The sequence below is a fragment of the Corvus moneduloides genome, chromosome 5, assembly GCF_009650955.1.
Source record: "Corvus moneduloides isolate bCorMon1 chromosome 5, bCorMon1.pri, whole genome shotgun sequence".
NCBI lineage: Eukaryota > Metazoa > Chordata > Aves > Passeriformes > Corvidae > Corvus > Corvus moneduloides.
The window spans coordinates 41,183,912-41,197,231 of record NC_045480.1 but is presented as its reverse complement, the minus strand read 5'-3'; the positions used below and the strand labels follow the sequence as shown (position 1 = coordinate 41,197,231).

The 13,320-nt window shown below is 43.3% G+C and overlaps 1 protein-coding gene and 1 long non-coding RNA gene across 6 annotated transcripts; one reads left to right on the top strand and one right to left on the bottom strand.

The window, feature by feature from the left end:
- The first annotated feature begins 2,984 nt into the window (after positions 1 to 2,984).
- Positions 2,985 to 11,350, top strand: TRMT10A (tRNA methyltransferase 10A). Of its 5 annotated transcripts, none has more exons than XM_032109460.1 (8): positions 2,985 to 3,028; positions 4,106 to 4,409; positions 5,424 to 5,586; positions 6,010 to 6,081; positions 6,508 to 6,582; positions 7,547 to 7,696; positions 8,260 to 8,365; positions 9,676 to 11,350. In XM_032109460.1, exons 2-8 carry the CDS (start codon positions 4,189 to 4,191, stop codon positions 9,840 to 9,842), a joined length of 954 nt encoding a protein of 317 aa, XP_031965351.1. In that variant the 5' UTR covers positions 2,985 to 3,028; positions 4,106 to 4,188; the 3' UTR covers positions 9,843 to 11,350. The 5 variants fall into 5 exon arrangements, with proteins under 5 accessions (XP_031965351.1, XP_031965354.1, XP_031965352.1 ...); XM_032109463.1 differs by lacking the exon at positions 2,985 to 3,028 and adding an exon at positions 3,076 to 3,202; XM_032109461.1 differs by lacking the exon at positions 2,985 to 3,028 and adding an exon at positions 3,076 to 3,220.
- LOC116444242 lies at positions 6,816 to 9,724 on the bottom strand. Its single transcript, XR_004240249.1, has 2 exons — positions 9,636 to 9,724; positions 6,816 to 8,372 (listed from the first exon to the last, which is right to left on the bottom strand). It is a non-coding gene; the product is annotated as an uncharacterized LOC116444242 (long non-coding RNA).
- Positions 11,351 to 13,320: the final 1,970 nt, after the last annotated feature.

Here is a 13,320-nt window from a genome sequence, read left to right as displayed (position 1 = left end):
AGGAGGGAGGATCTGCTCCTGCTTGCAAAGGAAACACACAAGTGAGCCATCACCACGGCCTTCCACTCCACTTCCACAGGTTGCTTTCACATGACTGCACCCCAAACCAGCAAGTGCCACCCCAGGCTGCATTTAGATGCTCCAGACGGCCACTTCTGCCACCACATCCTCTGTAAGGGATGGTTAAGTGAGAACAGCCTTCACCTTGAGTGGTATAAATGCCTCCTCTGTTTTCTTGTGGTAAAAGAGAAGTCGAAAACTGTGGATGTCAATCATTGCCCAGCAGTGGGAAACAACAGGCCCATGCCACTGCTTTGCCCCCATGCTCATCTGCACCTTGCGGAAGTTCCCCCTGGCCCTCTTCCTGTATTTTGTTTGTGTGTGTGCACACGTGGGAGAGAGGAGATTAGGAAACCCCAGGGGTCTGCTATTGCTTCTTTCCCTTTTGTGGTTGGTTATGCCGCCTTCCCAGCACAGGTTGTGACATGCTCCCAACTTCAAGGGACTGAGGCAGAGGACTCCTCTTGCTGCATTTAGTAAACAAGGAGCTTGCCAGACTTTCTGTGCTGTTTTGCAAAAAAAATAATGACACTATCTTGGTGCAACACCAACTCTGTCTAGAGAAAGGCCAGAGATATGGATCCCACTTTGGAAAAGCAGCATTAACACTTTACTCAGAAAGGGGAGTTGATCTTCGTCTGAAACATGGATAAGAGCAATTGTCCTCTTTATACGCTCTTGGGACACAAGAAATTTATTTCTTCCTTCAAATAAAGTACGATTTTTAAAAGGCCTCTCTTAGAATATCCCTGGCCAGATCCCCTGCTGATGTAAATCCACATCTCTCTTTGGACACCACTGTAGCAGTGCCAATTACAGAACTAAGAATGTAATTCCCATGTAAAGAAATTTTGTACATACATTTCTGCATGCACACACATTGATACACCCATAGGCATACCTATAACACACACTTGCTGTGCTCTTCAGACATCCTAGAAACAGGAGGCCTGAGCCTCACCTCAGTTATGGCCAGAGTTAATCAACAGGGACTTCCTTTCAGTCAGATTACACCAGTGAAACCAGCACTGTGCCCACCAAAGTCCACACCACGCAGAGGCTGCAGGATCAGCCCCTCATGGGTGCTTCATGCCATGCTGGCATATGGACTAGGGTCAAAGTATTCCTGCTGCTGCACATTTTCCAGAGTCCAAACTATATGGCTCATATCTTTATACAGCCTAATAAAACTAATGAGATTTCCTCCCATGTTTTGAGGTCAACAAAATGTTTCTCTCTGCCTTCTCTCCTCAAGCAACAGCATGAAGATCTTGCTGTTCAACTCAAACCTTCAGGTGTGAGCACCAAAGTACTCAAGTACATCTTCGACCTTCAGCTGGTGCCTGTGCGCCCCCAGCTCTCAGTGCTTGGGTGAATAAGATGCCCCTGTTTCTGCCACAGGGGCAGAGGGGTTAGAGATACCCATCCAAGCCACTGGCCAAAGCAGTTTTCCACCCTAAGCCCTCCTCAAGAGTGCTGCAGCCAGACCCAGCCCACAAGGAGTAATGTCATTGTCCACACCTGAGCCTCCCCTGAATATCTTTTTTCTTCTCCATACTCTGCCTTTTGAGCCACAGCTTTAAGCTGTGGAGTATTTAGTTCTTTCTGTTGCTGGTGGGGGGTGACTTACCATTTGGATCAGCATCTTGAAAGAGTCATGTTACGGCTCTACCGAAATAATTGAGACAGCTCGTTCTCAATATTTGCAACTGCTCAGGTCTTCATTTCGCTTTGTCACTGCTTGGCACTTGGCAGATTTCAGAAAATATTGCATTACCCCGTGTCGGTATCTGAGGACACAGAGGCCTGGATGAACAATACTGACGCTTTGCAGAGTGCACTGTGAGAAAAACAAACTGCGTAAGCAGTTTATTCATTCTAGGAAAAAGCACATCTGAATATTATGTGACTTCGTCAGATGTCTTTTGCTTTTTTAAAAAAATGGGCTTCTATCAGTAACTTGCCTGCTGCCTTTCAAAGACCAAAAAACGCCAAAGGATTCTCCACAGAGAGACTGGAGCATTTGGACTTGTGTGATGCTGGCGTGTCAATCTAGATATGAATAGTAACGTGAGTGAGGTTTTAAATAGACCTCAGCAAATGCAAATCTAGCTATTTTTAAAGTAATGCACTGAATCGGAATCACAAATTAGATCAAATACTACAGCAAATATTAAATTCCAACAGCAGTTGAAAGGTCAGTGTCTCACTATAGTGACACCGTACAATTTTGTGAGTGCAACACAGCTGTAGTGAACCTGAAACCAGCACTAAAAGTGGACGAGTGTGTATATCTGGCACCAATGAAACCTGAGAGAAACACTGATGCACATGAAAAGAGGATTATGGCAGCGCACGCTCGTGTGTTTGCTAACTTTGTGTGCCTCGTTAACCAGGGGCAAACAGACATCTACATACTCAGGCTGCCCAAAATACATTGTTCCCATAGAATATAATCCCAGTCTCCAGAATCGACTCCTGTAATAGGGCAGCATTCTTTCATGAAGTTATCTGGCGGCGAAAGAACACGGCCCTTCGCTGGGTATTGACACTGGAGTTTAAAAAGCTAATTGTCGGTGGCCTTTAAAAATAGGAAGCACGAAGGCGCGTACCTCTCTTGAGGGGCGGAGGGAGCACAGCACTGCCGGGGGACCTCTGCAGCTACAAATCTGCCCTGAGGAATGCCACCAGTTAAAAATACTTCGCTGGCCCCTGCGTGAACTCAGCGGTGCCATCAGAACCATTAGATAAAAATAAGGTTTTCTTCCTTTTCGCTGTCCTTTATCCCCACGGAGCGCCCAAAGCCGCGGCTGGGGCGGGGCGGGGCGTGCCGTGCCCTGACACTAGCCGCCGCTGGGGGGCGCCCTGCCCGGCGGCTTCACGAGGCCGCCGCCCGGCTCCCCGCGCGCCTGCGCGTGGCGCGGCTCCGCCCCTCTCCCGCCGGCCGTGCGCGCGGGGCGGCTCGCGGGTACGTTGCGGCGCCGCGGGGGCGGGGGGAACATGGCGGCGCTCAGGGGCCCGCGCAGCCCGGCCCGCACCGCACCTGGCCGCCGCCTGCGGGGCGGGACCTGGCCCTCCGGGTGCCTGCGGCTGGTCCTGTGCAGTCATGAGGGGCTTATGGCGTGTCCCTGCATAGATACACGTGGGCGTGCGTCCGTGCGTATGTGTATGTGTCTGTGAGCCTGTATACACGCACGCAGGTGTGCGCGCAGGGCTCGGTGTGTGAACGCCATCAGACAGGGAAATCGGGATGTGCCAGCAAAACGTCCGCTGGTTTTCTGGTGTCCTGTGTGTTTCTTGTCTCTCCTGTCACTGCAGAAGGCCAAGGGGTTGCTGTTTCGTGCCTGTTGTAGATGCAGTGTTCTCCGGTGAAGTTGTCTTTGGGGAATTGTGTGGGTGTCGAGCACAGAGGAGCTGCTAGTGTGGAAAAATTGCGCTTGCCATTAGAAAGAAGAGGTTATAATTGTAATTGATTTGAATTGAGAGTGTTTTGCTGAGTAACAGTTTAATGTGTTCATTCTTTTACTTGCCCTGTTTGTCCACTGACAATGGCCGCTGTCACTGCCCAGTGTCTTCTGTTTTCAGAAGAAATAAAAACTAATTTTGAAGGAGTACAGCTCGTTCACACTTCTTTTATTTTTTCCCGAAATGGCTTTACTGACTTTAAAATTACATTTCTCTAACAGGCTGCCATAGTTATATGACAGGATATCTCTTTGATTTTTTATGTTTGTGTACATACACTGCTAATGCTTTTTTTTTCCCTGTTACATTTGATTCAGTGTGATTCCCTACTTTTATGCTGCTGTTCTTTCATGAAGTTTTTAATTAGAAACTATTCAATATCTGCAGATCTAGCAGGCAGGGTTTTAGACTATCAGAATATAGGTTATACTTTCTCTACTATTTTCTTTTTTACTGTTTGCAGAGGCTTTAAACAAAAAAGGCCTCTTAATTTTATTCTTTATTCAGGCTTATAGTAGGCGTTGAGTGTTGTTTTAGTTGAGTTTCTTCTTAATGACACTCATATCACTTTGTTTCCTAGAGAATTGGTGAGCAGAAAACTTGTTTTTAAGGAAATATCTGGCATGTGCTGAGAAACAAGTCAGAAAACCTGGCCAAAAGCTAATGTCGTCCGAAACGCCCACAGACAGGCCAGAGGTGCCAGTGGAAAGTACCCTGCTCCCTGAAGTTCCTGATGTGGAAGGAAAGGCGAAGGCAAGTGACGATCCAGTAGACAGACTGGAGGCAGGCTCGGGCAAGGAAGAATGCCTTGAGTCCTTGTCCAAGAGGCAAAGGAAGAAGCTGCTGAAGCAGAAGCAGTGGGAAGAACAGAAAGATCTACGGAGGTATGGTTTGCAAAGCAGCTTCCCATGGTTCACATGTAATGTTTAGTGTAAAAATAACGATGTGTCAGCAGAATTTGTTTGTGAATTGCTTCAGCAAATCAAGGCAGTTGAACCAGTTTTCTCCCACACCAGGTTTAAAGCAGTAGCCCCAGGCTACTTCATCAGCACTTGAAGAGGCTGTAAAGGTAAGCATCCCTTCCTCATACTAGAATTGTTCCTCAGCTTGAAGAGGATGTCAGGAGGGATTCAAACATGCATGTTTTTGATTTGTCGGAAGGGAGAGAAAACGCGTGGCCTTGTTCCTTTCTGAATGGGCTGCGCCCCTTTCCCTGGTGGCATCAGACTTGAGAATCTTAAAAAGACACTGAATAAAAGCAGCTACCTTTGACACATGAAGTGCTGTGCTACAGGTTACATTGATTTATAATCTGTTGGAATAGTTTGGAAAGACGATGAGCTTCTGTTTTGTTGTGTTAAGAGAAAGTGTATCTGCAAATGCGTTGATGGTGATTTATTCCTATCCTGCTGACTGCCAGGTGCTCCTTCCCGAGACAGTGGTTGTTGCTGTCTCTGAAATTTGGTCTCCCAACTGCCTGCTCCTGACAGGAGGATGGAACAATTTCTTCAGAAGCCTTTTGAAAAACTGTTCAGTGAAACAGGATGTAAATTGCCTTCCTCATTCTGATTCTGATACTGTTATTTTGTCAGTCTTTTTGCTTAGTTCCGTTACAAGACGTGACTCAGAGCACCCTTAAATCTGTGAGACTCCCAGTATTGATTTAATTGAATTTGTGTCAGATATCTGTCTTTGTAGGTATTTACAGAACTTCACAAAGATGGGGGTGTGTTTTGTGCTGGTCTCAGTGTAGCACAAATGCAGCCAACAGGCTGAGTTTAAACTACCACAGCCACAGGACAACCACTTCGGCCCTAGAAGTCTGCATTTGTGTGCATAACATGGTACCTCAGCAGACTTGGCAGCACTTTTGAGGATTGATTTGTTTGTTTACTTAGGCAGAAACGAAAAGAAAAACGCCAGAAGAGAAAACTAGAACGTCAGTCAAAATTGGATTCCAGTAGTGAGGGGAATGACAGAAAGTGCATGCGCAGGGAAGCTGTTCCCAGTACGCTTCGCCTCATTGTGGACTGCAGCTTTGATGACCTGATGGTGTTAAAGGTAAAAGGAACTTCAGATTAACTAGGCATATTTAATTTTCTTAAATATAAGCTATATTTTCAGGAATTTCCCATGGGTTAAGGACTGAGTACTTTCACAGTGATAAACCTGCTTGATTCCTCAGATTAATTCTGTATGTTAATTAAATCCCTGTGATTTTTTTTTTCCTAGAATAATACAAATCAAGCACATGCACAGAGGTGTCTAAGTAGACTTGTGTGGAAGATGTGTGTGTCTCCAGCATAATCCCTTCACAGTGGGTGTTTTTTCTCTCAGGATCTGATGCCCACACTCTCTGAGTAGTCACTTTTGCCAGTTAAAAGCTTCCTTTTTCTCTCTTTAGCTTCTGACTGGCTCATTAAAAAGTATTTCATGATGGTCTGTAATGAAGGACTAAGTAAAACCAAATTGTGTTGTGTACAGGATGTTAAGAAGCTCCACAAGCAGATTCAGAGATGTTATGCAGAAAACCGCAAGGCATTTCATCCTGTGCAGGTATGTTTGAACAAACTGAACGCTGACTGTTGCCAAGTACCAAACATGAGAACTCTAGTAGGAAAAAAAAATTTAAGCTGCCTCTTCCATAAGAAAATTACTTCTATTGTAACACCCACATTATAAATACACCCCTGTATATGGAACAATATGTGCATGCAGATGAAAAGTGCCCCATCCAGGTGTGCCACTAAGATACTGTTGATACTCTCAGTTTTATCTGTGGCAGATCTTAAAAAAAAGTCACTCTAAGTGCAAATTTGTCTTTTAAATGTATCACTAACCATATGAATATGGTCCTAGTACCGCTTCCATCTAAAAAATAATTAAGAGTTTTAGCTGACAGTTCAGGGTAGCAAGAGAGGAAACAGATTGTGGAAAGTTAACATTTCTGTATTTTGTACCTCTTGTTTGTTCTGTTTGAAGTTTTACTTGACTAGCCATGGGGGACAGTTGAAGACCAACATGAACGAAAATGACAAAGGATGGGTGAATTGGAAGGTGAATAATTGAGTATTTCTGTAAAAGCTTAAAGTTGGATTGTAGTTGTTAACTATATTGTTAGTTGTGAAGAACATAATTTTTTTACACCTGTGTTTTTCTAATACATGAGAGCAATAGCTATTTGACAAAGTGTGGCTTTTTGTCCTTTTAATTTATTTAACTTGAATAAACCAAAGACTGCTTCTCTTGAATCTAGATTTGATTTTTGTTTGAAAAACTACACACAGATCTATTTTCACTTGTCTTTATTGAACAAATTCCATGCTTGATAAACAAAGCAGGACTCCTTGATTTAGGCAGTTCCAGCAGTTGTCTGTCTTGACAGTGCTCTTTTTTTCTTGTCCAGAATAAGACTTTCAAGTCACGATGTGATTCTCTCATGTGCACCTTCACTTCCATCACGTTGCCTCAGCACTGAAATGTTCTTCAGAGAAGTAGCTTCTCTTATGGACAAACTCATGTTGGTTTTCCTTGTGACTCCCTGTTAAGCCACTATTCCAACAACTTCAAAGGAAGAGCATTTAGAATAAATAAAACCAGTCCAGTTTTCAGCAGTTCTCATGCAATAGTTGCTTCATGAGAGCATAGCATAAACCTCTCTTACTGAACAATTAATGTTAACTAAGCATTTGCTTCTGGGTTCACTTTTTTTAGTGGACTTGAAAATTATTTGGATCTGTAGGAGAAATATGGTAACGTTTGAAGGGAATCACAAGAACTTAAGGATTTTTAAAGTTCTTTCAGGGTTTCAGAAAATTTCCTGTTGATTTTTACAAGTCAGTGCTATAGGGATGGGATTGTTTATGCAGAAAATTAATCTGCACTGTGCTGTGTATTTGAACATGAAGGAGGAATGTGGAATGACCACATACTATTGGATTTATTTTTGCCAGTCCCATCTTGGGTCTGTAAAGCTTGGTCAGCAATTGAATGTAACTTCTTTTAACTACCTTTTTTTGAGGATATCCAAATTAGAACAGAGCACTATAGTGAGCTAATAAAGAAAGAAGACCTAGTATATCTTACCTCAGATTCCCCAGATGTTCTCAGAGAGCTTGATGAGAAGAAAGCCTATGTGATTGGAGGACTGGTGGATCACAATCACCACAAGGTAAACTGTGGGTCTGTTTCTTTGCAGCTCTTTTTTTTTTGGCACCTTATTTGATATTATTGCTGTTCATGTGTAAGCTAACATAAATAATAATGAGAAAACGTCTTCAAAAAAGAATTCCAAAAAATGTTGAAGAAATGTGAAAAAAGCTTTTGGTGGTAGCAGTGGCTAGTGTTCCAGAGTTTTTTTATCCTTTACTCTTCCTCTGAAAAAATACCATGTGACTACAACCTGAATAACTTTGTACTTTAACATAAGCTCACGTTTAAAAGCAGGCTATGGCTGGTGGTTCTAGAGCTGAGCTGTGTCAACAGGTTTCATTTACAGTCCTTTTGACCACAGGTCACAGTGTGACATATATAGAAAGTAGTGAGTTTGCCCGCGGTTGTAGCCGTTGAGGTACTGTCGAACCAGGGTAAGTTTCTTTTTGTAACCAACTTCTGAAGCAACATCATGGCAGCACAGGTGACCCTCCTGCCAGAAAATCATACTCATAGTAAATCTGTATGGGCTGATCTGAAACGGTGATTCTCAATCCACTTGTTTTGGTGTCTTTTCCCCAGGGAATTACTTACAAAAAAGCTGTAGAGCAGGGAATTGGTCATGCACAGCTCCCACTTGGAAACTTTGTCAAAATGAACAGTCGGAAAGTGTTAGCTGTCAATCATGGTGAGTTCTAAATCATAAAATAATTACATCATTTTAGAATATACCTGTGATAGTCACAGTTCAAACCCTCAGCACTGCAGATACCTAAACCTTGATCTATTATGTTGATATTTCTTGAATTTAGTTGCCTTCAGAATACACAAACTGCCCTGACCTTTAAATATTATAGATATGGTTAAATATAAATGATGGTGTCCTAGCCATTTAGAAGTGCACATTGTTTCCTGTTGGCTTGTCTGAGGATTACTTGTGGCTTTCTTACCATCCTGGTCTTGTTTCCAGGCTTACTATATAAGTGAGTGAAATGTGGTAAACTATCCAACATTGTATTTTATTGTACTTTATGCCAAGGGAGGATGGATGTTTGTGATGTTTTCACCTCTCTGGACAGCTTTGTTCAGCAGTAACTGCCTCAGTACATGTAGACTTTCCTCAGTTGGTATCAGCAGTGCTCCAAGTGCTGAGCTTTCATAACTGTATTTTTACCTGGTTTTCTGGTTGTGACTGAAGTATTCAACTGCTTAACCAAATGTTGAATCCACTCCTTTTAAACTTTCAGCTTTATCATTAGATTGTCTTTCAGTGTCATTAAACAAAAATATATGCAAAATGGAGCCTACTCAGACCTTCATGGAAATTTTTGACATGGTGTTGAAGTCTTTATTCCCTATAACGTGCCCCACTGCACATTCTTTAGTTTATCTTACCTTGCTTTATTTCAAGTTTATTTTTTTATGTAACACATTGCTTAATGATAACTTCATTTTCTTAAAGTGCTGTTGATTGATGAGGTTGGCATTTTCATTATAGTAATGATTATTTAAGCATGGAAGAGAATATAGTATGTCATAGGACTTAAAAATTATCAAACCCTATGTATTTGTAAGATTTACATGTTTCTAAAATTGGATCTTTAATTGTTGCTTTATACAGAAAGAAAGAGCTAATTATAGCTAATTATAGGAGGGGTAAAAATCTTTGTTAAAGTGAATCCACAGCAGGATTCTCCTGTCAAACGTGGAAGCATTGTTGCCTGTACAAAAGGCACTGGTGAGACTGCAGTATTGCAGGGACCTTTCTCCCTGAGAGAAATAGTGTCATGCAGCTGGAGACTCAGTGTGCTTGGCTTCAGGCTGCAGCAGTAGCAGAATTGCCTTGTCTGTTCCTGCCTGCACTTCATCAGCTCTGCTCTGAAGGTGCCACAAGAGAATGCACATAAACCTCTGTAAAGATGGGTTTGGGGGTGTGTTGCTATCGGCCATTCACTTACCTCCCTGTAACAGAGCTGATGGGCTTTTTTGATGTTGCAGTGTTTGAGATCATCCTTGCATATCTGGAGAAGAGAGACTGGAAGGAGGCCTTTTTCAGTGTCCTGCCACAGAGGAAAGGGGCTGTTCCTTTGGGAGTAGCCAGTGATTCGTCCAAACATGCACAGTCTGGAAAAGAAGATGAAGACAATGACTCGGACAGCAACTAGGCTTCAGAATCAGATGATGGGAAAGATGAGACTTGCAGTTCATGGGATAAAACTGGGACATGAAGTAGTTACACTTCAAAGACCATCTACTGCCCATATAATTCTGAACTGTCTCAGTGCTCAGTCGTCCCAGAGCTGTTTCTGTGCATGAAGGGTAAACTTAAATACAGCTTTTTACCTTGAAACTTCAATATAATAGCTGTAAAAAAAAAAAAAGAAATTAATGGCAAATGCAGCATTTATTTTTTTTCCCAGGGAAGCTGTTTAATTTAATTTTTTAGTATTATTTTTTTATACATACCAAGTTGGGTGTGAATGCCAAGAGCATCAGTAGTTACTATTTTAATGTATACATTGTCTCAATTTCTGCTCAAAGTTCTCTTAAAAGCAATGAATGACAAGTGTTCCTTTGACTCCAAAACCTGTACCACTAGTGCCTGCTGCAAAGTGTGCATGAACACTCTAAAGAAAAATTCTGATTTTCCTGAGCATCTCAACAGACAATCACAAGCAACTGAACTGCCTGATTTTATATGTCATGTTTAGTTAGCTGAGATCAGTAGGTGAAGTGTGAATGTGAGGTTAAGCCAGTTCTTTATACTTGAGCTTGAGTGGGATGGGTGTCAGCACAGGATCAAATCATGTGCCTTGGCTGGCATGTGGTGCATTATCGCTGTCTCTGGCTCTGTCGTTTCTGTGCCGGAGCACGAGGTGTAGCGATCTCTGAAAGGCGTCTCTAAAGCGAAGCCGCTCGGCAGGATCAGCCACACACACTCACACACGTGTGCACACACAAACGCACGGGTAGCTTCAGTAATATGGCTCAGCGGCAAAGAGGCAGGAAGGATCTTGCATAGATTTCCACAGGAGCAGTTTATTGCTTCTACACTGTGAAGGGTTCTAGAGGCAAAGACCCAGAACAACGGAGAACTCAGGCTTAAGTACAGGAGTGGGGCTAGCACCACGAACCAATGGTGTAAGGGCACAGGAGCAGTACAAAGGTGGGGAATGGGGACCAGTGGGGGAGCTCTGGGGGAGTGGCGAGGGGCAGAGGCCAATGGGGGGAACCTGGAGTGGAGAACTTTCTATGGCATGGAACATAAAAGGTAGCAAGGGGGCGGAGCGGCCAACAGCCAGCCAGGAATGCAGAACTGGGGTAGATTGCCGTAGCAGAACAAAGCAGTCTGGGAGAGGCTTCTTTTCTCACCGTGACCTCGACAGAACCCTCTGGACTAGGGACTAGGGACTGTCTTGCCCAGAACTCTCTCTGTCCCTTGTACCAGAGGCTAACCAGCCACCACAGTGCATCCTGAGATGACACAATCACTTTAGATTACTTCTTAATTTTCTTAGCAAAATTTCTCACACAGCCTCAGAACAACACCAGGAGACAGGAACTCTTCCTTAAAGGTCACTCACATTCAGTACTCCTGTGTAATCACATGATCCTATATGTGTTGTATTGTCTGTCAAATATTTTTCCTTTAAGAAAACAAGTCATAATCTTAGTCTTGGCTGGATGTTCTGATTCATCTTATTCCTAACTGACTTATGTGCTTTGGCAAAGTAGTGAAGTGGACACCCTGGAAGTGAGGCTTCACTGTGAACCTGCCCCATCCCTTTTTCTCCAGGGAGTAGCCAGGTAGCTGCAGTGCCTGAAGAAGTGCAGCTCTCCCACGGGTTGGCTGAAGAGCATGAGGACACAGCATCCACAGCATCATGAGGACACACATTCCTCTCTGCTGAGCTGCAATCAGAGGGCCGATTCAAGTATGGCTTGCCTTGTGCCCATTTTTCTTCCTCCCTTTGTTGTTACTGCTTTCAAGTGGAGACTACAAGTGGGATCCCTACGGGTCCCTATGGTCTGTAAAGGGTTGGCAACTGACTGGTTATGGTTACACGCTTAGTGCACTTCTCTCTACTCCTTTTAAATGGCCAATAGAAAAGTTTCTTCTCTTAAAAGGATGGATTGTGGTTTGTTGCTGAAGTTCCATGGGGGCATTTTTTAGGCTTTACAAAACTGTAACTGCTTTGTTGCAGAAACTAGATCAGCCTTTTCATAAAAGCATTGCTGGTTGTATTTCTGTAACAAAAAAGGCAGCATAAGTATATCCAGCATGTATTACACTGATTCTCTAACGGAAATGTGTAAAATTGCAAGGAATTACACCTTTACAGCTGAGGTTCTGCATGTTAATGCATGTAGCACCTATTAAACCTGATCTAAGACTCCTCAGTCTGTCCAAGGTTTCCTTAAGACCATACATATGCCTCATTTACTCAGGCTTGAGAGTGCAGGAGCAGGTGGCTTAGACAAACCGGGGACTTTTAAGAGACATGCTGAAAGGGTTCCCAAAGCATCTTATAGAATTGTTGTGCAACTTAAAACACAGCCTGTCTTACAACTTCACCAGTGAAATTAGATACACACATCCACACACATACAGGTGTTTTTAAATTCAGCTGTTTAAATCTGAAGCTTACCTGTCTATGGAGAAATAGAAGAAAAACATAGTCTGGTATGTTGCTCCTTGAAGGCTGCTCATGCCAACTGCACAGTGTCACAAGGTCTTGGTGGCTGCTGCCTATGCATATATGTTGCTTGTCTCACCCACCTGCTCTTGTCCCCCATCACAAGAAGCATGGCCAGCAGCTCGAGGGAGGTGATCCTCCCACTCTGCTCTGGTGAGATCCCATCTGCAGTGCTGCATCCAGAGCTGGGGCTCATGATATACGAAGCCCATGGACTTGCTTGAGCAAGTCCAGAGGAGGCCATGAAGATGCTCAGAGTGCTGGGGCACCTCTCCTGCAAACAGGCTGAGAGAGCTGGAGCTGTTCAGCCCAGGAGAAGAGAAAGCCCTGGGGAGACCTTAAAGCACCTTCCAGTACTTGAAGGGGGCCTACAGAAAAGCTGGAGAGGGACTTTTTACAAGGACAGGTAGTGATAAGACAAGGGGGAGTGGTTTTTAACTGACAGAGGGTGGGTTTAGATTAGATATTAGGAAGAAATTCTTCATTGTGAGGATGAGGACTTTTAGTCTTTTTTCATTTTGGATTTACATACTGTATACAAGTTATAGCATTGTTTGGCACTCTGGTGTTCTAGCTTGTGGCATGCTACTTAAGAAAGCACATTTATTCTTAATTTTCAATCTACAGACCTGGCTGTTCTCAGTATTTTCAAGATGGTCACTTGCATATTTCAGGCATGGCCCACTAATGCATTACACTTGAAGCAGAGATAAATCACTGTACTGTTTTATAATAAAAAAAGACAAGGAATTTGTTTCTGATAACAGAAATATGTACATGCAGTGCTCTAGGGCACTTCTTAAAGCAAGATCCTTCTTTGAACCAGCTTTAGCCATACAAAATTAATGAAACTGTAGAAAAACACATAGGGAGGTTCTCTGCTTCATGCTGCTGTACTCAGGGAAGATCAGGTCTGACATGCTTGTCTAGCCAGGACTTACATCCT

What these genes read in the sequence shown, in the direction of transcription:
- TRMT10A (XM_032109460.1), top strand. Translation starts at nt 4,189, where the DNA reads ATGTCGTCCGAAACGCCCACAGACAGGCCAGAGGTGCCAGTGGAAAGT. An exon ending in GAACAGAAAGATCTACGGAG is followed by an intron (nt 4,410 to 5,423) that starts GTATGGTTTGCA and finishes TTGTTTACTTAG; the next exon opens with GCAGAAACGAAAAGAAAAAC. An exon ending in AGTGTTAGCTGTCAATCATG is followed by an intron (nt 8,366 to 9,675) that starts GTGAGTTCTAAA and finishes TTGATGTTGCAG; the next exon opens with TGTTTGAGATCATCCTTGCA.